The sequence below is a fragment of the Suricata suricatta genome, chromosome 5 (genome assembly GCF_006229205.1).
Source record: "Suricata suricatta isolate VVHF042 chromosome 5, meerkat_22Aug2017_6uvM2_HiC, whole genome shotgun sequence".
NCBI classification, from domain to species: domain Eukaryota; kingdom Metazoa; phylum Chordata; class Mammalia; order Carnivora; family Herpestidae; genus Suricata; species Suricata suricatta.
The window spans coordinates 126443330-126470052 of record NC_043704.1 but is presented as its reverse complement, the minus strand read 5'-3'; the positions used below and the strand labels follow the sequence as shown (position 1 = coordinate 126470052).

Here is a 26723-nt window from a genome sequence, read left to right as displayed (position 1 = left end):
CCCGCCCACCCAGCTTTTAACCTGAGTCAGAACACTGGGATGAGCCTGAGTTGTACTTGTACTTGGCTTATCCTGACCATGAGCTTGAATATGAAGTCACTACGTTCTCCCCCCTATTCCGCTGCTTTGCTCCACACAAGTGTTCTGTTTTGAGCTACTTCTGAGAGTGGGGTAGGCAGTGATGAGCTCAGACACAGAAGCACAGAGCCCCCTACAGCCATCCAGTACCCAACACAACCCCGAGAAAGGCAAAGAAAGAAAACCTCGAGCTTTTTCCAAAGTTATTTAGGTGTTTCTACACCTCACTGCTTTATGACAAAGGCTTTTTAAAAGAAACATAAAAACAAATCTAAAAAAAAAAATGAACATGTTTGTTTTAGCCCTTCTTTCTATAAACCCCAAGCTAACTCTCAAACACGAGCAGGCTCAGTTTTGGATTCCCCTTATTTAAAGGGCACTTTTAGAGCTTTTATTAGAGGTACCTAGATTTTTTATATCTCTTTTAACCCCAAGTTCAACGTTTACATATGTGTTATTACAAAAATAGAACGAAACTGAAAGGAGCTGCATCCAAGAGAACAATAGACAAATATTCTACTAATAAATAAGCCAAGAAGGGTTCTGTTGTGCGGGCACATCCCCGTAAGCCTGTCTCTGGGGATGAGGAGGGCAAGGACCAACTTGTACAAACCTGCACCAGATAATCCGCAATGTACTCTGTTTTCAGGCAGTACACATTCTGGGCAGCAGCCTCTGCGATATTCACTCCCGAGTCATCCTGTTTCAGTTTAGTGAAGTCAGAAAAGAGATGTGTGGCCTCTTTAAATAAAGGTACAGAATGACCAGGTAGCACCTAAAGAGAAAATCAGCATTACAATCTATCAGTGTCCCAAAGTAGTTGAACCGTACAATCTGTGCTTAAGGATTATCATCGCACAAGTACAGAAAATCACCTGGTCACAGCCACCATGATTAGGAAATAACTCGTGTAAAAATAAGTTGACCCAAAACAAACCTTGGCTCCTCCTGACTCAAGAAGGCGTTTGAATCCCGCTTCTCGGGCGTGGTCAAGATGTAAGATGACCTTCCACCCACTAAATGCCCCCTACAAATGAGAAAATAATCAGTGTTGAAATTATTTGGGAAATAAATACAAATACATTATTTTATCTGCAAATTTAGTTTTATTTCAACTTCTGCCACAAGGGGTGACTGTCTTTGGCCAGAATACTTTGGAATACATAGCCATGGTGTTAGGCACACAGTAGGCCATCCATAAATACCTGAAGGAAGGAAAATGCTTTACTGATTAGCTAACATGAAAATAAAGCAACTTGACTTTTGTTTATTCTTCTATTTTTCCTTATAATTAATCCAGGGAAGAATTTAATGCACACCTTCTTTAAAGAAGCTTCCATTATATTTCTCTTGAAAATGTTTGCAAATTGGAAATAAAAAATATTTAACTAGGGAATAACAACAGAAGCCAATGGAATTACTCTAAAGAAGGGAAATTAAGGCTAACAAGGGCTTAGACACAGGAGAAAACTCTGAATACAACACAAAGGTTATTTAACTTCGGTTCCTAACCCTTTCATAAGCCATGGACCGCTGACAGTTGGGTGAAATCTATGCAGGTGTCCTTTAGAGACTTATTTTAAAGCAACAGTTTTACTGAAATGTAATTTCCATGCCACATGAACAATGTTTTAAAATACTGTTTTTTTTTTTTAAAAAGATTAAAAAAAAATGTTTTGAGAGGGAATATATCCCAAGCAGGCTCTGTGCTGTCAGTGCAGAGCCTGACATGGGGCTCTATTTCACAAACAGATCATGACCTGAACTGAAATCAAGAGTCGGATGATTCACTGACTGAACCACACAGGCACCCCTAAAATATTAGTTTTAACATAAAAGATTACAAAAAAAACCACATCTTTTGAAAAATTATCTGAATATTTACATATTTATAACAGATGTGCTTCTGCCCAAAAGACCTAGTGTTGGCCAAGTATTAAAATTTTACAGCAGTAAAGACAGATGGTAGGTACACTTGTGGTGAGCACAGCATACTGTATAGTTGTCAATTCACTATGTTGCATACCTGAAACTAATGTAACACTCTGCATCAACTACATTTCAATTAAAAAAAAAAATGATGATAGGGCACAGGGTGGCTCAGTTGGTTAAGCATCTCACTTTGGTTCAGGTCATGATCTCACAGTTGGTGGGTTTGAGCCCCGCGATGGCCTCTATCCTGACAGCTCAGAGCCTGGAGTCTGCTTCGGATTCTGTGTCTCCCTCTCTCTCTGACCCTCCTCCATTTACATGCGGTCTCTCTCAAAAATAAACAATAAAAAAAAAGTGATGAACATAACCAGTATTTTAAGATACTTGCAATTATAATGCAAAACAAAAATATCTGGTTTGTTAGGGTAAAATCACCGGTACTGTTCATAGTGTTGGGATCTGTTACCTAGACTTCTATAATGAAATGAAAGTCTTTCAATTAGAGGTTAGGAGAAATAAAGTTGTGTTCCTCCACCCCATCCAAAGTGTGTATACAGCCTTCCTGAATTCAATCTATAATTCCTTTAGGAGAGTCTGTGGACTCCATGTTAAGGGCTCCTAAAAGTAGATGCTGAAAAGATTCTTTGGAAGAAGTACAGTGTGGGCTACATTTTACACATATAGTTTTAAAAGGGCCCTCAACATTCTATCTTCCTGTCAATCATAATTAGAATTAGGAGTTAACATTACTCAATTTAGAATGCCCAAACTAAGTATATCAACCAAGGCATAAAAGACAACTAGAATTTCTTTTCTTTTTTTTTTCTTAAAGTAGGCTCTGTGCCCAACCTAGGGCTTAAACTCACAATCCCAAAACTATTAAGAGTCGCATGCTCTACCAACTAGGCCAACCAGATGCCCTATAACTAGAATCATTCTTATTTTGTTAAGCATAACATTAAATTTTGTTAACCATAAAATTAAAGCATTAAAATCTGTAATAGTCATAATACTGAATGCCATTCAAATCACCTACATAACTATTATGTGTTAATACCTCAACAATGCCCAACTCTTGTCTTTGCTGGATCTTCTTCCTCCATCTCATTGCTGCAAGTGCTAGCCTTCGCTGCTGCACAGTGATTCCAGTCAACACGTCGAGTATGGAACTACTTCCCCACTCATAGTCTTCTTCCTAGACGATCAGGACAACAAACTTTGGAGTTGTCTTACAATATGTCCTTAAGGGGTCCACGATCTGCTAAGAGTTAAAAGCTATACACTCAATTGTTACAGAGCATAAAATAAGTATCAGTTTTTGAGCAGAGAGAAGGAAGTGTACATTAATTTGGATTCATATATCTGGCTTTTAAATTAGAAATCAGAAAAATACTGCATACATTTCTAAGAGATACAGATAACTAAGGCTTAGTAATTGATAGTATATAGATTATTGGGTTTCATCTACTCTAGGAGAAACCTCACAGAAGAACATGTTCTCAGTGGATGTATGTATTAACAGCCTGATGACCTGTTTATAGAAATCAGATCCTTCAGGGATGCTGACTGAAAACTTCAAAAACTACATGGTAGGTATTACTACCGTGATAGTTAGGAACCACTATTAAATCACACAGTTTACTATTTAATGGGCTGGCTGTAAAGATAAAAGCTTAAAATGAGATAATCTTGAAATTTTCTAATGTTCCAACGAGGAAAGAAAAGCCCACATTCAAATTAAAACTGCTATCACTAAGAATCTGGGTTTGTGATGTCTATACATTTTTTGTTTTGCTAATGGGGCCTTATATAATTGGTATAACCTAATTTGTCATATTTGGTTATTTCAATTATATGAATAGTCAGTGGAGGTCCTGGAATCATTTGTTAAGAAATTTACTTTTAAAGGAAAATGATTCTTCATATTGAATACACACCGACACGAAGTGCCCGGCAGTCCGGGACGCTTCCAGATAGGAGCGATGAAGCACCCACTTCCCAGCTGCCACTGAAGCTAAATACTTCTCGTTTCGAAGTGGGTGTCCCACGACGATGTGTGTACATTTGGGATCAAAGCACTGCTTCTCTATTACTAGTCCACCTAAAGTAGAGAAAAATGGATACATTATTGGAATTCTTAACTTTTTCCCTAGGAAAATCATGTCAACTCTGCATAGAAATTATAAAATAAAATGCACCAAATAACCAAAAAACCTTGACTGAAAACTACTTTGCTTCACATTCTTAAAAATATTTTTTATGAAAATTTAAAATAGTAAAATGAACACTCATACGCTGGCCACCTGGCTCCTAAAGTTATCAAAATTCTGCTATCCTTACTTCAGTCTACCTCCTTTTTGGCTTAACTATTTTAAAGTAAATTCCAGTAAAGTAAATTGTGTTACTCTATCTCTATCCAATCAGTATTTCTAAAGTACATGGTAATCTTCAGGGGCGCCTGGGTGGCTCAGTAAGTGTCAGACTTTGGTTCAGGTCTTCATCTCATGGCTTGTGGGTTCGAGCCCCACATCGGACTCTGTGCTGACAGCTCAGAGCCTGGAACCTGCTTCAGATTCTGTATCTTCCTCCATTTCTGCCCCTCACCAACCCCTCCAACTGAACATTAAAAAAAAAAAAAAATTTAAAGCACATGGTAATTTTCTTATATGGCACAATGCTATTACCAGATCTAATTAACCAAAGTTCTTTGCTATCTCAATACATTTCCTTGTTCAAATTTCGAGTTTGTCCGCACTCTTGTTTGTGCGCACTTAGTTTGTTACAATTGAGACATAAAAAGAAACAATACAAACAGAGGCCATATACTACTACTGCTGGTATCTCTTAAGTCTCAACTACTTTTGCAGTTTTCAAGCACTCAATCTGGGTAACCAGGGCTATAAGTCAAAAGGGGGCTTCTAAAGACTAAAAGCAGAAGAAAATTTTCTGTGAGTAAAAATAAGTTCAGTAGCCCAACAACAGAAAAGCTCGGAAGGAAAACACACAACAGGTAAACAGAGAGGACGCAGCAGGTGGGGGGCTGACCCTCTTCTCAGATACAAATGTATGAAGCCTGACTTAGAGGAGAGAAGGTGGCCTAAGTATATGTAAAGCATGGCTTTTGGTTTATACTTCAGAAGTGAGATCATTGGTTAGGCAAAGTTGTATTAAGGACTTTGTGAGAATTCAACAAAACATTCAAATTCTACTCATGCTTTACAGAGGACTCTAATAATGGCCATAATACTGTTTGAGCACTTATTCATGCCAGGGACTACTGAAAGTGCTCCAGATTAGCCCTTTAATTCCCACAACTCTATGAAGGTAGGTAACTATTGTTATCTGCAATCTACCCCTGATGACACAGAAACACACTAACTCACCGGAGATCAGAGTGACAAAAGAAAAGGTGAAAATTCCATATTGTATCAGGGTCTAATCCGAGATAACAAATTCATGCTGTAACCCAGACAACACAAGAGAATGACTTACATGTATCAGCTGGCCAGTCACTTCATTTATAATATGGTCTCTCTATAGTCTACTATCAAAAACTTCCTATTCAGACTCTCAATTCCAGCACAGTCTGTCCTCGTTGGCCTCTCTTCTCTGTCCTCTTCTAGAAAACGCTCTGCTAGTCGATACTACCCTGGTCCAGAGTTTACAGAGATGGAACAAAATATAGGAGATGGACACTTGAAGCAGCTGCTTTCATTTTAGGACCTCTAGGTAAAGCTTAACAAATGTGACTTACAACTCTATCTGATTTAGCAGATAACTGTTCCACAGTCCAGTTTCCAAGAAACATAGCTTTAAAACACTGTATGATTGTATTCGACAGAAATCTTAAAATTTTTTTAAATGTTTATTTCTTTTTCTAAGTGGGGAATGGGCAGAGAGATGGGGACAGCTGACAGCAGCAAGCCTGATGTGGAGCTTAAACTCACAAACCATGAGATCCTGCCCTGAGCCAAAGTCAGACACTCAACTGACTGAGCCACCTGGGCGCCCTAGTATTTGACAGAAATCTTAAAAAAGCATCATAGTTTTCCACATTCTCAAAAGGATAGCACTAAATAACATTTAATATTTTCTTGAAAACTCATGGCTATTACTAAAACAACCATTATTTCTTTTTAATGTTTGTTTATTTTTGAGAGAGAAGAGACAGAGCATGAGTGGAGGAGGGGTGGAGAGAGAGGGAGACACAGAATCCAAAGCAAACTCCAGGCTCTGAGCTGTTGGCACAGAGCCTGACACTGGGTTCGAACTCCTGAACCACTGGATCATGGCCTGAGCTGAAGTCAGACACTAAACCAGCCGAGCCACCCAGGTGCCCCTAAAACAACTATTATTTCTCACTGTTTTCTCTATACCAAGCTGTCACATTAATTTCTCTTCCTATACTTTCCCTAACCCTGTTGAGCTGCTCTGTCCAACGCAGTAGCCATCAGCCACATGTGGCTACCAAATACCTGAAGCACATAGCCAGCCCAAACTGAGAGGTGCTAGAAATGTAAAATATATCTCAGACTTCGTAAGGAAAGTATCTTGTGGATATTTTATATTGTTTATGTGTTGAATAGAATTTTGTGTTCACTAGGTTAAATAAAATATGTTTAAAATTAATTTCACTTGTTTTTTACTTTTTTAAAACGCGGCTACTAGAAAGTTTACAATTATGTATATGGTTATGTTCTCTTCCTGTTGGACGGTACCGCTACAGGGCACAAGGCTACCTTCCTAGTATGCTGCTTCCAGAATGATGTCAGACGGAGAGCCTGACACACATAGTAGAACGCTATGTAAGAGGTTGTTCCTCCTTGGTTATTACTCTACCTTCAACTTCAATAAAATGCAGGTTTATTTTAAACTACAGTTTCAATGATTCATCAATGAACAAAAGCTGAAAGGAGCACAAGACATTCTTAAATCATTTTGATGGTTGGTTTCAATTTAAATAAACTTTCAATATTGACATGCTATAACCCAGTGACTTTAGATTTATTTAGACCTTTATAAAATCAAAGTTCTAATGCTGATTCAATACATACAGCATTAGACAAGTTACCCATCTTTTTAAATTTTATTTTTCAAGTAGGCTCCACACCCAGCATGGGGCTTGAACTCGCAACGCTGAAATCAAGACTTGCATGTTCTACTAACTGAGCCAGTCAGGCAACCCCTACCCTCATCTTTTTAATCTCAATTTCTATACCTTACAAATGATAGCAACTACTGATTTCCAAGTAAGGTTACATTTTAGACTTAAGTAAAATACTTGTACCTAGTTTTTCAATCAGATGACAATAATCAATACGTTCTTGAGGATTCAGAGATGACAACTGAAATATGTACTGTTTTTTTAAGTCTTCATGAGTTTCCTCTATTGTTATAGTCTGAAATGGAAGAGCTTTAGTTTAGGAAAAAAATTAACATTAAGAAGGTTATCATCAGGTATATGGTTCTTTTTCAGCAACATTTTACTTAGTTTTCTGGTTTATCAAATACAGAAGTAATAATACAGTGCAAAGAAATGCATTTTCGACCTCTGTGAACTCTGATACTGTTATCAAATTTTTAAGGCAACACAATAGCAATATCAAAAGGGAGTATCATCATACTCAGGATAAACTAACCTTTTCGCTAGGGTGTGGAGCCACCGGGGGGTTGGCCAGGGGGAAGGCAATACTGGGGGCCTGAGGGGTAGGAATCAGGTGGCTGTCTTTCACTGGTGTTTCCACTTCTTCAGAGATGGGGTGTTTTGGGGCTTCAGTCTCACACACGCTTCCGGGATCACGGACAGCTGAGGGCAATAAAATGCTGCAGTATGATGTTATCCAAATATGACTAAGAACAAATTCAGGCAAACAGTCTCATCTGTCTTAACCAAGATGGAATTAAACACAAATTCTGGAATATAAAAAGTACATGCAAAAGTAGCCTATCTCTAGAGCTTACAAATACATGCAACTAATTAGCTTTTTAAAAAGGCAAGTAAGTTATCTGTGGGCTTCTCTCAACCCTTTCTTTAAATACCAACCTTTCATCAGTAAAATGTAACCCAAATTTGTAAAATGACAGCACATGCTATAAATGGAGAAAATCTATTTAGTGTAGAGATAGAATCATGTGATATGAGAGAAAGGGGGAGAAAAAAGGACAAAAAATGAAAGATAGGAATCATTTTGTCATCAAGGTAAAGCCCAAGGGGAAAAAACTAAGAGAATTCAGAAAGAAACACATACAAATTCAAAGGACAGATGTAGGTACTTGCTGGGTGGAATTTAGAAGATTTAAATGAAAATAAATATCACTGGGAAAACCCCAAAAATTAATGACACAAATGTACAAAGGGTGAAGAGAGGAAGAACAATAGTGAAAAACTATGTCTGAAAAAGGCTGCCCAGTCTTCAATTTCCAAATTTAAGAACCAGGGTATATTATTCAGTTTACTGATAAATTCTCTCAATTTTTTTTTTGACACTTACTAAAATCAGAAATACCTAGTAAGTTTTTCGTTTGCATGTGTCAGAGAACCACAATGTGCTTCCTCATTTTCAAGAAGTCACTGAGAACTTAATGCAAACAAATGAACAGATCTTCTCTCATTACCCTGTTCAGCAACTTCCGCATCAGGTAGAGGCTTTGGGAAAGGAGAATCCTGCATTTTTTTAATGTCCACCTGAAGCTCAGAATACTGTGTGGGACACACAGGCCACTGCAGATTGCTGGCGAGCCGTGCTCTCTCCTCCCTGGCTGTCGGGTCATCCCAAATGATCTGTTCAATCTGGGAAGGCTCCGTGTTGACATCAGGTACTGTCTGACGAGACTGCCTACGGAATAAAAGCAACAATTTTAGTAAACCGACAGCCACAACAACATCTACACTCGTAAATTCCGTAAGTTAGACTGCAAATTTGAGGCTCACCTTTGTATGCCCACCACAGTAAGCACCTGAAAATATGGAATAAACGAGCTTCGGGAAATTTTTTCTTTTAAAGATATTTCTTTCTAAAACTGTTTTAGTTAGAAAACATCTATTTTGACCGAATGTCCATATATTTAAAACTTCAAAAGGGAAAGTTTACTGTCAAGAAATTGTTTTCAAACATCTAAAATGATTGCTGCATTTAAAAATGGAATTTTTCTTAATTATACCAGCTTAGGGACACATGGTAATGTTTGGAAAACCGGTTACTTTGCCTACCAGTAGTTGTATTTTTATCACTCAATAAGAACGATAATTACAAGGAAGGGCCCTATAAAAGCTGCCTTAAAAGAAGGTGCTTTTGGTAACCAAACCTTCCAGTCTTAGACCAGTAAATACTGAACTTGAGTGAGGCATGTTTTATGTCATAATTATAATAATTCCATTAGACAGTAAATATCATTCCAACTATTTTCCCTCTAAGTAAATACTAAATCTTCCAATGTATATAAATGGAACCTTAACAAAAATAATTTACCCCACAGAGTTCATGTGCCTCTAATACAAGGCAGCTGGCCTTGTTCTGAGTATACTTATTTGCTCTGACTTGGCACAATATTTAGGCTCTCTGTAATGACAAAATATCATCTGAGGTAGACAAAAAAGGCACTTTCACTCAGTATGCAGATACAGAACTGGTCTCATGAAATATATAGGTAGCTTAAGACAGATCCATCATTTCAAGACAAAAGTCCCCTAATATTCATCATACGATTTGAGATCTACTATCAGGAAAAAGATGAAGTTATGCCACTAAACTTGTCGTATCACACTGAGCTCCATACCTTTTCTAGAAGGTAAATTTGTAAGGAGAATACAAAATGCATGTGGTTCTAATAAAAATTAAAATTTCTCTCTATAGGTTGCTGTTTAGAACTATGATTATCTAATACTAACATGACAGAACAGAGAGGGTTACCCACTGAATCCATTTCAAATGAGGCAAACTGGGTCTTAAAATCATTTTTCAATGGAAGTAATAATATATATATATATTAAGTTTTTTTAATGTTTATTTTTGAGAGAGAGAGAGAAAGCAGGGGAGGGGCAGAGAGAGAGGGAGACACAGAATCCTAAGTAGGTTCCAGGCTCTGACATGTCAGCACAGAGCCTGATGCAGGGTTCAAACTCATGAGCCATTAAGATCATGACCTGAGCCGAAGTTGGATGCTTAACCGACGGAGCCACCCAGGCACCCCAATACTAAAAAAATATTAATCATGCCTCAATGTGAAGCAGTTGCTTGGTATGGAACAAACCTTTGCTTCTTACCCCAAAGTAAGAATTCTAGAACTGCCTGGAACAAGAGAGGGAAGGAGGAAAAGCTAGGAAGTAACGGAGGAAGAAAAAGGCAACAACCAGTAGAGTATCTACATATACTTACTATGTATAGTATGTTTACTATATTTATATAGTTAAGGTTAAGTAAGGCCCAGTAGTATATAAAACCCTTTTTCTTGTTCTGTTCTTGTTATTCTAAACTACTGCTTTGCTGACCAAAGAAACCAAAACCAAACAAACAAAGAAATACCACACAAAAAAAACCACCACCAACAACAAAAAACATGTGCAGAATGAAGCTTAACTTGTGGAACCAAGTGAGCAGGAACCCAAATAAGGAGCTATCTTTCTGCCGAGTCACCTAGTTGCTCCAGTCTGCCACCAGTGACAGGTACATACCTCAGTGCCTCTAGGACTCTACTTCGCCCGCTGCGGGCAGAGCGATTGCTATCAGGGGTTGAAGAAGTGCTGTTACAACCACTTCTTGAAAGGGAAGCCCTCTGCCCTTGGGGTTTCACTATTGATGTTGCAGACATGATCTCCTGCAGCTGCTTCTGAAAGTTCTCTCTCATCTCCAATGTCTGTGTCAGAGCTTGAAACACACACAAATACACCAATTAAGGTAAGTTTCTCTTGATCACATCTCATTTGCATTAACTATTTTGTCTAAATTTGAATAGTTTTATTAACTTGACATTTATTGCTTACTACAGGCTATAGTAATGAATAAGACTATGGATACTGGAGAATATTAACGCTGTCCTTACCAGAAGGACTGTATATGAAAAAACCGAAAAACCCTTCCAAGACATGCTGCTAAGACCTGCAGTGATTGTCCCTTTTGTACAGCTCCCTGTCTTGTGTTATGTACTATGCTCTGAGCTGCATCCGTAATTAATGTATGGGGTTTCTCCTCCTTGGCCCTTACAAACAGACCACAATATATTTATCTTTGGTTTCCCTGTAAACACTGAAACAGATCCTAAATAAACATTTTTGGAATGAACTGAGTGGGAATAACTAAATAGGTAAGTCATAAGGGAAGCTCCAGTAGGGCAAGATGAGTAAAGAAAATAGAAAGTATTAATTCATTAAAAAGAGGACATCTACAGTTATTCGCTGCTCTACTCTTTGTAATAACAAGAAATTAGAAATAACTTGGATACCCAGAAAAGGGACCGGCGAAATGGCTATTCACACAAATGTGAAAGATTCAAAATGGAAGCACTGCTAAAAGAGTCACTCGAAACGGAGTCAAAAGACAAAGGAAATACAGCCAATGCATGGTCTCCCGTTTCAATTCTCAGGAACACCATGAACTGTTAACTTCTGTCAACTGCAGTTTGTCAACCACCAACTCCGCCACCTCCTAGAATATATCCTTCTATTTTGGACTGAAACAGAATAAAGATTATTGCTTGTTAGCCAAATAACAATCTTGTATTAGATAGTCAATTTAAATTCTGACAGCCCCAATCATATTTCTTCTAAAACAAGTTATATATAACCTTGTGGTTTTCCCTTTATAAGTGTGTACTCCCTGCGCAATGGCGAGTTTCAGTGGACTCTATCTCCTGGAATGCACTCCTGAAAATCCCAAATAACTGCTTTTGGTTGCTTTATAGGCTCTTCTTGGTCAACACAATCAATACTATACAGTTACAAAAAAAAAAAAAAAAAAAAAAAGACAGAGAGAGAGAGACCAAAGAAGCTCCTTATGTACCAACCAACATGAAACACTCCAGAAGCTGAACTATTAAGCAAAAAACATAAAGATGAATGTATAAAACGGCTTATGTAGTATGTCTACCATTTGTACATTTTTTTTTTTAAGTGCAGAAGGAGTGGAGCACCTGAATGGCTCAGTCAGTTGAGCATCTGACTTTGGCTCAGGTCATGATCCTGCAGTTTGTGAGTTCGAGCCCCACACTGGAATCGGTGCAGTCAGCCTGTCAGCATAGAGCCTGCTTTGGTTCCTCTGTCCGCCCCCCCCCCCCGCCCCTCCCCTGCTAATGCTCTCCCAAAAATTAATATTTAAAAAAGTGCAGAAGGAGAAAACATATGTATTTATGATTATATATGCATAAAGTAGCCCTAGGACACATAAGAAACTAAAAACAGAAAGGGGGGAGAAACTTCATGCCTCCTTCCATACCTTTAAACCATGTGAATATGTTAAAATATACTACATATACTATAAAGCTTTCTGAAAGTTACTGAAAACTAAACCAAAAAATAAATTTATACAAAACCAGTTCTACCTACCTTTAACAGGGTTATATCACACTAACTCTAAAATACCTCATTCCACAGACTTCACAAGTTTGACACTTCTAATTCACTTAAAGCTTTGCAAATTATTACTTAAAGATTCACATGGAACCTCAAATCTATGCTTTACTTGTATTTAGCAACATAGAAAACACTTCGTTTTTCCTTGCAAAGGAAGCATTCTGCATGAAAGATACAGATGGGTAAAAAAATTTTTTTGTAATTTAAAATATTTTACCTCCTTTAGAGTCATTCCTTCCATCTCCATTTGGTGTTGCTGATTCGTTATTACCGGTGGTCATAGTGTCTATATCATTTTCTTCTACAGGCAGATGATCTGGCTATTCAAGGAGAAAAATTATAGTTTCTCAAAACTACTGCATGAGGTTTCACAGCACTCTGAGATTATACACTGAGCTTAAGGAGCAGTAAATGTGTCATCCAGAGCACCTACCTCATCATCCCTTGTTGCGGAATCAGCTGAGAGCAGTCGACTATTACAGAGTCTGCCATCTTGCACTGTACTGATATCCAAGCTCATTTTGGGATTATAAGTATGTGGATAAAGAGATTCGGGAAGATGTTTATACTCTTGAGCACACTGAAATGCAATGGAAGGCTTTAAAACAGGGCTGAAAAACATCTTAGAGAATAAATTATGTTAACCAGAATAAGGACAACCAATCCATTATGTTCTAAGATGGCAAAAGTTTGCAGAATTGAAGTTTTGAAAAGTAGGTGACACTGAAACAGTCCATCATAGAAATGAAAAATTGTTCTCACTTTTAAAAGTCATGTACACTAAAGAACAATATCTATTTCATTCCTATGTTTTTGCTAAGGTATCAATCCTATTCCTGGGAATACCCAGAAAGAGAGGAAAGAAACACAGTTCTAAACTGCACTGGTATGCCAAATCAGTTCTCCTTAAATTTTTGTAACATTTTATCTCACATCATTTTTATTATCGAAAAGAACCAGAGAAATCAGAAAGAGTATCCATTAAAGAAATTGTTAAGATATGGGAGCTCCTGGTGGCTCAGCCGGTGAAGCAATGGACTTCAGCTCAGGTCATGATCTTATGGTCCCTGAGTTAGAGTCCTCCCACCTCGGGCTCTGTGCTGACAGCTCAGGGCCTGGAGCCTGCTTCGGATTCTGCGTCTCCCTCTCTTCCTGCCCCTCCCCTGCTCACACGCGCACTCTCTCTCAAAAATAAATAAACGTTAAAAAAAAAAAAGGCATGTTAAGTATTTAGGGACTAAAGATCTGACATTTTTAATGCCAAAGAAATGAAATGTACACTTTTAACTAAGGTTATCAAACTTATTTACATACATGGGAACCAGCTTATGTCTGGAAATGTTTATATATATTCTCATTTAATAGAAAAAGAAAAAAAAATATTGCTTACTTCTAAAAGCCAGTGCTCTGACACAATGTGTACTCCTCTTTCTTTCACAGACTTATATTCTCGATTAGTGTCATTTGGTCGGCCTTGATAAATGAAATGAGTCACCGTTTCATCAAAACTCCATCTGAAACAACCAAATTTTAACAAATAAGATAAATATCAAAATAAATTTAAGATGATCATGACTCTCTATAAATACGTTCACCTTCACAAAACTTCTACGATCTAGAGTAAACATGGACATTTAATCACAGGGTTTTTTTTTTTGTTTTGGTGAAATTTTACACATACTAGGTATGTAAATACAGAGAGATACCTGGAAGGATATTCTTTAAAAGTATTACTTCCTCCTTTATACTTTTCCAAATTGTTCAAATTTCCTTTTTAAAATGAGTATCACTTTATAGTAACAATAAAGGTATTTTCAAATCGATAAATTAGGCAAAACATTCAATCTGTCCTCTGGTTGTTGGCAGTCACTGGTCACTGCATATTTGCTCTATATCCTATAATAAACTATGTACTTTAAATAACATTATCTCACCCATTCCTCACAACAATCCTAACACACTGGCATTATCATATATTATGTTAAAACTGTACAAATAATAAAACTGAAAGACACAAATTACAAGTTTAAGAATATTCAGTAAATGGTAGTTGTGATTTCAAAACTCCTATTAACTATTACATAATGCTATGATCTCCTGATTCTTCCCATCTAGGAAAATAATCTAAAAATTGTAAAATATATTCCATCCTTCAAAAGATCAAGTAAAAACCAAAAAGAAAGTAAAATTAATTTCTGCATAAAATTACCAAAGTTAACAGAGTTTTCTCTTTGTGGACACTTACCATACTTCCCATTTCCTAACTAAGACATCTCCCAGGTTAAGCACCTGACTCCTGATTTGGGTTCAGGTCATGATCCCACAGTTGTGACAGCCCCATGAGCACGTAGCCTGCTTGAGACTCTGTCTCCCTCCCCTGCTTTGTACTGCACTCTCTTTCACATGCGCCTGCTCTCTCTCTCAAAATAAACATTAAAAAAATACATCTTTGGACTTTTTAAAAAGTCAAATTAAATAAGGCATATTTCTTCTGAATTATATTATAAACATATCTATTTCTTACTCTATTGTCTCGTTTCCTTAAAAAAATAATAGTAAAAAATACCTTGCCTAATTTAGTTGTTCGTTTTTTGTTGTTTTTTTTTAAAGTAGACTTTCTGCCTAGTGAAGGGGGAGGGGTGGGGGGGGGGGGGAAGAATCCCAAGCAGGTTCTGTGCTGTCAGTGAGATAGAGACCTGAGCTGAGATCAAGCGTTGGACAATTAACTGACTGAGCCACCCAGGCACCCCTAGTTGTCAGTCTTTCTAATAGGTGTTCCTATTTCTGATGCTAGGGAAAACAATATAAACATAAATAAATTATAAAAATAATTTAAAAACAGAGAAGTATTTTTGCCTGATTCATCCTGCCTCATTATTCATTGTGATTAATACAGAAACTGAGTTTTAGTCCTCAGAGATCCTTCAAGGACAGACTCTCAATGGTTATAAATGGTTAAGACCAGGGATTAGAAAACTTTGTTTTCTTCTTTTTTTAAGTAGGCTTCACACTCAGCATGGAGCCCAATGCAAGGCTTCAACTCAGAACCCTGAGATCAAGACCAGAGCTGAGATCAAGAGTCAGACACAACAGACTGAGCCACCCAGGTGCCTAAAAAGTTTTTCTTAAAAGGCCAGATGGAATTATTTTAGGCTTTCAGTGAAAACAGTATCTTTTTCCAACTAGTCAACCTTTGCCTTGTATGAAAGCGGCCACAGATAACAGGTAAACTAACAGGCATGGCTGTGTTCCACCCTCTGGTCTAGATCAGTGCTTTCAGCAGAACTGTTACTTTATAAGCTATTTTGTAAATTTAGAAAAGCGATTTTGGTTGTTACAATAATGTGTTTATATGATGGAGGGCGCTATCAGCATTTAATAGTCAAGGGATGCTAGGAATCCCATGTCTTACATCATTTTCTAATGTCTTGACACAAATTCAGAGGTTAAAAAAACCAAGTTTGTTTATAATTAGATGAGTCTAGAGGTCTGTTTTACTTACAAGCACAAGTGTTTTGTTTTTACTGTTTTAATATACACTAATATACCAAACATCCAACTACTAAGTAAGTGATGGAAGACTGTACTTTGCTTAATTTGTAACTTTGCCAAACTGTGAACAACTGTTGGTAAAGTCCTGTTACCAACAGAAATGCTGCTCACAGTATATGGGTCTCCACACCGGTTTCTGCCTTGTGGCTGTAGCATTTGAAGTGATTTTTACAAACCTATGCAAACATATGAATACTCCATTTTCTTCTAGTGTCGTCAGGCACAGGCCTTTACACATTAAATATATATCCTATGATTATGTGCCTTCTGATGACTTCCAGTTTTTAAAATTACAAAAGTAGTTGGAGCACCTAGGTGGCTCAGTTGGTTAAATGTCCAACTTTGGCTCATGTCATGATCTCAGTTTGTGAGTTTGAGCCCCGAGTTGGACTTTGTGCCGAGGGCTCAGAGCCTCGAGCTTGCTTTGGATCTGTGTCTCCATCTCTCTCTGCTCCACCACACATCATGCTCTCTCAAAAATAAACAAACATTAAAAATAAATGAAATTACCAAAGTAGTTGTTATATTTGTGAAATCTTTTTATTTTTTCTTATTCTTTTTTTAATACAGTTTACTGTCAAGTTGGTTTCCATGTAACACCCAGTGCTCATCCCAACAAGTGCCCTCCTCCAGTCCATCACCCATTTTCCCCTCTCCCTCACCCCCATCAATCCTCAGTTTGTTCTCAGTATTTAAGAGTCTCTTATGGTTTGTGTTCCTCCCTCTCATTTTTTTTTCCTCTTCCCCTTCCCTATGGTCTTCTGTCAAGTTTCTCCTGTTCCAGATATGAGTGAAAACATATGGTATCTGTCCTCTGCCTGACTTTTTGCACTTAGCTTATTACCCTCGGGTTCCATCCACGTTGCTACAAATGGCCAGATTTCATTTGTTCTCATTGCCATGTAGTACTCCATTGTGTATATAAACCACATCTTCTTGATCCCTTCATCAGTTGATGGACATTTAGATTCTTCCCATGATCTGGCTATTGTTAACACTGCTGCTATGAACATTGGGGTACATGTGCTCCTATGCATCAGCACTTCTGTATCCCTTGGGTAAATCCCTAGCAGTGCTATTGCTGTGCCATAGGGGAGTTCTACTGTTAATTTTTTAAGAAACCTCCACACTGTTTTCCAGAGCAGCTGCACCAGTTTACGTTCCTACCAACAGTGTAAGAGGGTGCCCGTTTCTCCACATCCTCGCCAGCATCTATAGTCTCCTGATTTGTTCATTTTAGTCACTCTGATTGGCATGAGGTGGTTTCTCAGTGTGGTTTTGATTTGTATTTCCCTGATGATGAGTGATGCTGAGCATCATTTCATGTGTCTGGTGGCCATCTGGATGTCGTCTTTGGATAAGTGTCTGTTCATGTCTTCTGCCCATTTCTTTACTGGATTATTTGTTTTTTTGGGTGTGGAGTTTGGTTACTAGCCCTTTATCTGTCATTTGCAACTACCTTTTCCCATTCCATCGGTTGCCTATTAGTTTCCTTTGCTGTGCAGAAGCTTTTCCTCTTGATGAGGTTCCAATAGTTCATTTTTGCTCGTGATTCCCTTGCCTTTGGGGATGTGTCGAGTAAGAAATTGCTGCAGCTGATGTCAAGGAGGTTGTTTCCTGCTTTCTCCTCTAGGGTTTTAATGGTTTCCTGTCTCATATTCAGGTCCTTCATCCATTTTGAATTTATTTTTGCATGTGGTGTAAGAAAGTGGTCTAGTTTCATCCTTCGGCATGCTGCTGTCCAGCTCTCCCAGCACCATCTGCTAAAGAGGCTGTCTTTTTTCCAGTGGATACTCTTTTCTGCTTTGTCAAAGATTAACTGGCTGTACATTTGCGGGTCCAATTCTGGGTTCTCTATTCTATTCCATTGGTCTATGTGTCTGTTTTTGCGCCATGTGAAGTCCTTCTAGTAGAGGTAACGCCACGATATGCTGAGGAGATCTGGTCTAGATGTTTAGCTGGATGAAGTGGTATGCAGTGTCAAATGATCCGTTCAGGATGTTCTGGTTCTAGCTTACGGATAGAACATCTAGGACAGTTTTATTTGAGAATGGATTACCCTATCAACATACAAGTATTGTAAACTCTACATGTTAAAGTGTCCTTCTCTTTTCCTTTTTAATTTCTTTTGGCATTTTAGTATTTTCGAGAGAGACAGAAGTGAGTGGGGGAAAGCAAGACACAAAATCTAAAGCAGGCTCCAGCCTCTGTGCTAGCTGCCTGAGTAGAGCCTGATGTGGGGCTCAAACTCGTGAACCATAAGATCATGACCTGAGCCAAAGATGGACGCTTAACTAACCACCCAGGCGCCCCGCCTGTCTTTTATCACCAAGCCTGAGAAATCTTTCAGGAATAGATTTAATGCACACTTTAAATCAGTTAAATCTTTTTTAGGAATTTTGGCAATAGATTCTATTTTTCACACTGAGAGGACTGACATTTTAAGTCATTAAGAGTCCTATAGGTTCCTTTTATATCTTCCATCAAGTCCACATCCAAAGAGAATATACAATAAAGCATTAATTTTGGCAACTATAAACCCTCGTAGGACTCAGAATGAAATGAGACAAAGATTGGCTCATGCTAAGAGCTCAGCAACTGGTAAAAGGTATATGAATACAGTAACAAGTAATCATACAGTAGATATGATTATACAGAAACACATGAAACAGGTACTACAAACAATAATTACAAGTAAGAAAGCTTTTCTTTTCTACAACAGATACCTTAAATACACTAAGATGCTTCACCCAATACTTTTTTTTTTTTTATATTCTTCTATACTAACCTATCAGAAAGCTAACTAAAACAAGACTTACCAAAGGGGAAGATGAAGTCAAACATACTTTTCAAACTGTTACTTGCAGAGCCAATCCTTATGCTGTCTACAAATGGCTGAATACAAGTGACCAAGAAAGCTATCACCACAGACAGTGGAGTAGGCGCGACTCAGGACTGCCTGGCCCAGGCGCCATCTGTGCTAGAGAGCGGTCTCTAGCTTGGCTGCCAGGGGGAGGGCAGACCTGATAACCTAGTCTCCAAAGCAGTAACAATGAATAGAAATCAAAACATCCTTTAAAAAGACCATTTTAATTCAGGAATGCTGCAGTAGTTTAGCACTACTCACAGAAGGGCTCTACTCTGAAAATCACTAACATAAAAATATACTTAATCTCATACTTCATCTCATTCAATGTATTATTATTAGATTATAAGCTCCTTGAAGACAAGCATTCTTCTAGACTGTACTCATAATTCATGGAACCCAAGTTTCAGGAATAGTGAGTGACACAAAACAGGTCCCAAATATTTGTACGTTACATCCTATAAAATACACATATCAAAGTGAATTGATATGGAAGAGGGTATTTTTCAAGGATGTAGTAAATTAAAAATCAATTGGAGACTGTAGACAATATAACACAGGAAAAGGCAAAATAAGTGTTCCTTTGTGGATGTTCACAGTAACTTTAGGTTTTCCTATAAATTGAGACAGTAACAGTACCAAACAGAGAGACATGTCAATTACCTGTAATCTGCTCCTAGAGAGGCTGCAATCCTATTTAGTTCACTCTGCTTCTTACTGAGTTTCTTACTAACACATATCACTACCTTGTGAAGTGGGTTTGGAGCTTCTTCCTGTCCATGGAAAGAAAACGAAAGAAATGGATCAACTATTATTTGAAGCATTTTATCTCCAACTTGCTTTTAATAAGAGATTTAATTCTACCTTCTTGGGTTGGGCATCCTTCAGCTGAGGGCTGGCAGAAAGAGCAACAGCATCTCGGGAGCTATTTGCCAGAGCAACTTTCAAGTTTCTGACATAGACTTCTGACAGTGGCGTACTCAGCTTCCTTTTCTGTTGGCTGGGACCTCCCGGAGTTTCCAAGGCTGCAAGTGCGTCCTAGATGTATGGTGAGGGAGAGAGAAAGAAAGGTAAAAGGAAGAAGGGACAAGGAGAGAAGGGAAGAGGTAAGGGGAAAGGAAGGCAAACAGTACAGGGAAAAGGAAACAGGAGAGGTAAAGAGAGAAGGAGAATCTTTAAATTAATTGGACTTCAGCTTTAGCCTCCTCCAGTTTTCCTCCAAACAACAAAAAGAATGAAATATTATCTGCATCTGAACACAAGAAAGGAAAGTAATTTTGTATTGTCCAGCAAATGGGTTCAAGGAGACAAACACACATTTTCAGCTTTGCTAACCATATTTGGCAGAATCTTAGACTAGAAGGTGCAGTAGAAATTAAGGACACTAAAAAGCAAAATGAAAAACATGGAAGGACAGATATAAGCACGATGTGACCTATAAGGCTAATAAGTCAGATTGAGTTGAGAATTGTGAAAAATCCTCAAAAGGACCAAAGTCCATTCCAGTTCCCAAGCCACACGCAGCTCCCTCATGGGAAGGCGCCATGCTGCTCCTCTTCCCCATCTGTACAGTATTCTATCCACACGGCTGACTGTATTTAGCACCATTCAACTGATAAGTATTTAGATTATCGATCTTTTGCTAGTATAATGATGCAATGAATAACCTTGCACACACACCATTTTGCCCATGTAAGACAGAGTAAAGGGAAACATTTAAGCAAGATTTATGTAACGATGTTGACATTCTCATGAGCCTAAAAAGCATGTTTCCCAACATGCTGGACAGCACAGCAGGTTATCAGATTTTTCTTTTTTGCCCATCTGATAGGTTAAAAATTTAATTTACCATCCTATCAAACCAAATGAGATTAAACATCTTTATGCATATATAATATTTCTATTTAATTTTTTGTGAGGGCTCTCTCTTCCTATCTTTTGCCCATTTTTCCTATTGGTTTGTCTTTTTAAAAAAATTCGCTTGCCTAAGCATATTTGCATAAACTTACACAATTTACATAAATTTACACAATTTATATGTATACATACCCACTGAGATATTTCCAATTTGTTTGTCACATTTTTGCCATGGAGAATTTTGACGTATATTTATTGCAGCTTTATAATATCTGCAGTCAGTTGAATGTGGAGAATTTTTTTTTTCTTTTAAAAAAAATTTTTTTAATGTTTTATTTATTTTTGATACAGAGCATGAGAGGGGGAGGGGCAGAGAGAGAAGGAGACACAGAATCTGAAGCAGGCTCCAGGCTCTGAGCTAGTTGTCAGCATAGAGCCCGATGCAGGGGCTCAAACCCACGAACGTGAGATCTGACCTAGGCCGAAGCCGGAGGCTTAACCGACTGAGCCACCCAGGCGCCCCAGAATGTGGAGAATTTTTTCAATACTGTCAGATTCATATGAATCCTTTACTTTTTAAAATGTGTATGTTATAGTTACAAAGGACTTCCTAACCCTGATATTATTGAAAAACTCTCAGTCTGTTCTATAATTGTTATGCCTTCATTTCCTGTATTTAAATATTTAAATGGATATTTATTAGATATTTATCTAATCCTCTGAAATGTATTCCGATGTAATGGGTAAGGGTTAAGTTTTCATCCCAAGTGTATTCCCAGATGGTTGCCCAGTTGCCTGATTTGAATGCCACCTTGATCATAAATACATTCTCCTGTCTGTGGGTGTAATCCTGGGTACTGAGTACTCACATAGTCACACAGGAGTGACAGCACACTCCTTTAATTACTGCAGCTTCGTATGATGTTTGAATAACTAGTAGGGCTAACGCTTACCTCAGTTATTCTTCACATTTTTAACTTTTTGCTTGAATTTTTAATAGGATTTGTATTACCGTTATAGATCATGTAAGGCTTTCTATTTGCTAAAATGTTTTAAAAGATTTCTATATAGCATTTAAAAGGATTTTTCATACAAAAAAGAAATCAGACCCTCCCATACCACATCCTATCTTCTGCACCGGGGCCATTAACACTGCTTGCTTCCTGGTACCTCCTAGCTCTCACCAGCTCAGGGATGTGGCTTCAGCAACTCTCCCCTCCTGTCTGCATCGTCAGCTGCATCTACTGGATGGGCCACAATGGCACACGATCATTTTTTCCAATCTTGCAAATAAGACAACCGTCTTTTAACTCTACTATGCCCTATGGCAACCACCCCATTTCTTGGTTCCTCTTTACAGATAATGCATAGTTTATATACAATGTCTCCAAATTTCCTGCTATCCTGTTACGAATCTACACTGGCTTCCACTTACTCCATGTCATGAAAACTTTTCCTGTTAAGTTCACCAGTGACCTCCACAATGCTAAATCCAGGGGCCAATTTTCTATTCTCAGCTCTCTTAACTTTCAGCAGCATCTGAATAGTTAACCCTCCTTCCTCAAATACTTTCTTATGTGACCTCTGAGACAGTCTCCAGGCTTTCTCTCCCCTCACTGGTGGCTCCTTCTCAGTGGTCCCTGCTGTTTCAGCCTCTAAATGTGAACCCCTCAGAGTGTTCTTGGACCTTTTTCCTTCTCCTGCTCTCTTGGCATCTAATCTTACATGGCTTTAAATGTTACCTACAAATCTTGTCTCCCAAATTTCTTTCTCTAGGCCAGATCACTACCCAAACTTCAAGCTTTATATGTAATTGCGTATTTGACAAAGTACCTGGATATCTAACAGGCATCTCAAACATTACGTGTCCAGAATACAAGCTCTTGATCTGAGGCCCTGATCCCAACCCGTTCCATTCAACTCAGTTGATTGGCATCTCGATTCTTCTTATCTCTCAGACCAAAAATGTGGAGAAGGATCCAAATTCCAAACATTAAAAACCCTGCTTTGTTCTAGGGTAAACGGAGAATGATCAGTATCTAGACATATCCTTTTAAAAGAAAACCCCACATGGCTTTCAGGCACAAAAGATGAAGTAACTTTCAAACACAAAGAAAGGGAGCGAGCAGCATTTTCAGGAAACTCACACACAAAAAAAATGCAAACCAAGAACAGTACAATCTGCAAAGAATCAAAGCCCTGGTAAAGGTTTTCACTGTGCACAACCCAGGAACTAGTGTACACATGTGACCTTCCTGAGTATGAACTTCATGCTACCATCAGATGGCAAAGAGCCTTTCAAATATTTGATTGTAGAGTTAAGATTAAAACAAGGGTGAGGGCCATGGGTTGAAAAACTATATAAACATTTTGTTTCCTGACAAAACATAAAATTAAAAACATTGGAAGAGAGCAACAGAAGCAATAAGCAGGGGTCAGAATATAATTTAAAATTGACAAGTTAGGTAAGAAGGGGGCTTAAGGGCCCCATAAGAATAAAACTAACAAATACTTTCCTAAATATGAAAAGGAAAAAAAAAATCCCCAGAGGACACAAAAAGGCTAAAATAAAGAAATGCATAAATTTATAAGCAAATGAAAACCATAAAACAGTAGGGATTGAAATCCTGATATCAAAGTAGACTTGAAGCCTTCAATGAGACAAAGGACAGATTCCAAGTTACATTAACAGTTATAAGTATCTATGTACTGATTAACACAGCAATCACCTATCTAAAATAAAACCACATGTGATGCTAGAAAAAAAAGAAACACACCATATTAAAAAACCTGAAGATACCACTTAGTATGAGATGGGTATATGAACAAAATCTAGGAAAGAATATAAAAGATCAAAAAGTCTGATCTTCGGGATTTACATATATATGTATATATACACACATATATGTAGAGCATATATATGCATGTTATACAGATATAGCATATACATATATATAGCATAGTGTACACACACACACACACACACACACAGCAAAGATTATCCCTGATAGAGAATATATCTTCTCAAAATCAAGAAATGTTATTACATACTGATATGACAGGGAACACACACACACAATCAGTAAGTTCTATGAAACAGAAATATTACAAATAACACTGATCACAATGTAATAAAATAATAAATTAAAAACAATGCCTTTCCATCTGGAAAGTAATGAAAACTATTTCTGAACAATTGGTATACAAGTATTCCTTCTAGTATTTTCATTTTGTAACTTTTTCTAAGTTAGAGATTATTTCCAAATGAAAAGTTAAAAAAAAAAACAACCCACCTTATAATTTCTTGTTGGTGAGGATGGGGAATACTGGGTGCTCAATACATTATTAGTAGGAGTATCTACTGGCACAACCACTTTGACAGTTTGTCAGCCTCCCCTAACGTTGAAGTATGACCCAGTAATTTCACTTTTAGGCATAGACCAAGAAGAAATGCATGCACACATATTCTAAGAGACATGCACAAGAATGTCCATATAATGTCACAGCAAAAACCCAGTAGCCATCTAAATGCTCACCAACACTAGACCGGATATGTAAATTGTGGCACGCCATATAATGGAGTATTACACAGCAATGAAATCAACGAAACAGTTACAGGGAAATGGACACAGCTTTCAAATGAAGGTTCAGCACAAAAATTACTCAAAAGAATATACAATTCCACATATTTAAAAGTCAAAAGCAAGCATAACAAAGCTACAGTTAGAAGTGAGGAGTATTACCTCTGGAAAGGAAGGAGGAAACAGTAATGGAGGAGCGGCATGAGGAAGGCTCTACGGCCTTGGCAGTGATCTCTTTCTGAACATATACAGTGGCCTCCCAGCTGTTAACTGACTTTTCATTTAGCAGCACATTTGTTGTGCTTTTCTGATGTATGTCAATTAAAAATTTAAGTTTAAATAGGAGTTTTTAAAAATGTGAACCCTAACATATGTTCAATTTTGTGATTATTCCATGGACCCTTCTGTTTTCAGAGCAAAAATTTCAATATACCACGTCACATCAATTTGAGATCCACTGGTTGTAAGATCAAGTACTATTTTATCACCAAAACCCATAAAACCCCCTGCCACCTCCCCCCCAACAAAGAGAGAAAAACACTGCTAAGTAAACCATGACTCTAAACAATAAAACCTTGGAATGTTTTTTTACCCTTCTGCAAAGTACCTAAAGAAGAGTGGTCTCAATGACTGGGAATATCTGTTTTATCTTCTTGCACTACTAACATTTCATTTACTATTCAAAGAGTCTGTGAGCTAGAAGACCTGAGAGACCACCTGAACATAGTCCATGATTTTTATGGATGGAGATGATGGAGCCAAAAGAGGCTGACCAGCCTCAACAGGGCAGCAAGAAGCAAAGCAGAGGCCTGATTCTAGATCTCAGATCTCACATCAGTGGTTTTCCTCTGTTTCTTAAGGTGTAACGAGCAGTGTTAATCCCAGTACAAAACGTTACTTTAGAAGAGACTGGAGCAAAGGTTTTGCTTGGTGAAAATTGTTCAAGTATCAATTTATATTTATTTTCTGAAGATGAATGACCTATAAACCTTATAAGCCTACTCCAAAACACACCAGTGAAAATTTTTAGAATGTTGTTTTTTAATGTTTTATTTTTGATACAGAGAGAGACAGAGCATGAGAAGGGGAGGGGCAGAGAAAGAAGGAGACACAGAACCGGATGCAGGCTCCAGGCTCTGAACTAGCTGTTAGCACAGAGCCCGATGCAGGGCTTGAACCCACGAACGTGAGATCTGACCTGAGCTGAAGTCGGAGGCTTAACCGACTGAGCCACCCAGGCGCCCCCTAGAATGTTGTTTCTTAATACCCTACCAGCAAAACTCTAATATTATAACTAATACTATACTTGTGCAAAGGCTCATGGATAAAAAATTAAAAATCATAAACAATGATTTGAATAGCCACTTGAAAGGTCGACAGCTTATTAAAGGAATAGTGAAGAAAATCATCTTTGGGGAATGAAAGGAAACCACTGATAGTCAAATGAGCTCTTGATTTGTGAATGAATTTTTTCAGAAAGGGAGCCATACGCCAGTGCTCAGGAGATCAAAGAAGCAGATTTAACTAAACTTTTCAAGGGAAAGGACTGCAAAGTAAGGTGATAACAGACACATTCTCAGAGCGCAAGCAGAATCGAAATATAAGTACCAATGTGTTTATAGAACAGATTTATAAAATTATTTCATCACACCATTTGATCCTTATGATAAACCTGTGAGTTTTCAGGGCAAGTGATATCCTCTTTGTACAAAAGAAAAAAAACCCCTATGCTTAGATGTACTAAGTGATCTGTCTAGAGTCACACTGTGACAGATCCACGACTTGAATCCAGTCCTCATTTCACACCATTTTACCTCCAGCTGTTATCTCAACCCTGGGTATATGGTGGGACTCAATAATATGAATCTACCTTCCAATATCTCTGGAAAACTTACTATTACAAACTTTAGAGGTGATGCAGAATGGGGAGCTTTAACTTTATACACTATGAAATTGTTAACTCCAGGACCATTTTCTACAAATCTTACCTTCACATCAAAGGAAGGCTTGAAGAGTTTGTCCCTGGACAGAAATTTTGATGGTGTATCCAGATCCAAGGAGGGCTTCTTCTGAAGTGGTTGTTCTATTGGTGGGGACACAGACATTTGTTTGGTGTGCTGGGAGATCACGGCATGGAAAGCTTTACTCTGAAAGCGGTTCATATCTAAAGGTGTCACAGCGGTTTTCCTGTGAGTTTCCAGGCGTGGGGCAGGATGCTCTGCAGTATCTGGGTTTAGATTCACGCTGTCTGTTATTTCAGTTTCCAAACTTTGTTCTAGAGATTTAAAATGAA

General features: G+C 37.9%; 1 protein-coding gene across 5 annotated transcripts in view; it reads right to left on the bottom strand.

Moving 5' to 3' along the window:
* Positions 1-26723, bottom strand: part of TOPBP1 (DNA topoisomerase II binding protein 1) — a 59924-nt gene that overhangs the window by 6255 nt on the left and 26946 nt on the right. For all 5 annotated transcript variants that reach the window (XR_003908885.1, XM_029940255.1, XM_029940256.1 and 2 more), the window contains 14 exons: positions 26419-26705; positions 19857-20030; positions 19656-19765; positions 13965-14088; positions 13008-13154; positions 12792-12894; positions 10682-10874; positions 8626-8846; positions 7650-7816; positions 7298-7409; positions 3948-4111; positions 3068-3205; positions 1016-1105; positions 692-853 (listed from right to left, as the gene is read on the bottom strand). Coding sequence is in view for 4 of the 5 variants with exons in the window: in XM_029940255.1 (XP_029796115.1) it covers positions 692-853; positions 1016-1105; positions 3068-3205; positions 3948-4111; positions 7298-7409; positions 7650-7816; positions 8626-8846; positions 10682-10874; positions 12792-12894; positions 13008-13154; positions 13965-14088; positions 19656-19765; positions 19857-20030; positions 26419-26705 (2192 nt within the window). In the remaining variant the exon portion in view is untranslated. The remainder of the gene's footprint in view (positions 1-691; positions 854-1015; positions 1106-3067; positions 3206-3947; positions 4112-7297; positions 7410-7649; positions 7817-8625; positions 8847-10681; positions 10875-12791; positions 12895-13007; positions 13155-13964; positions 14089-19655; positions 19766-19856; positions 20031-26418; positions 26706-26723) is intronic.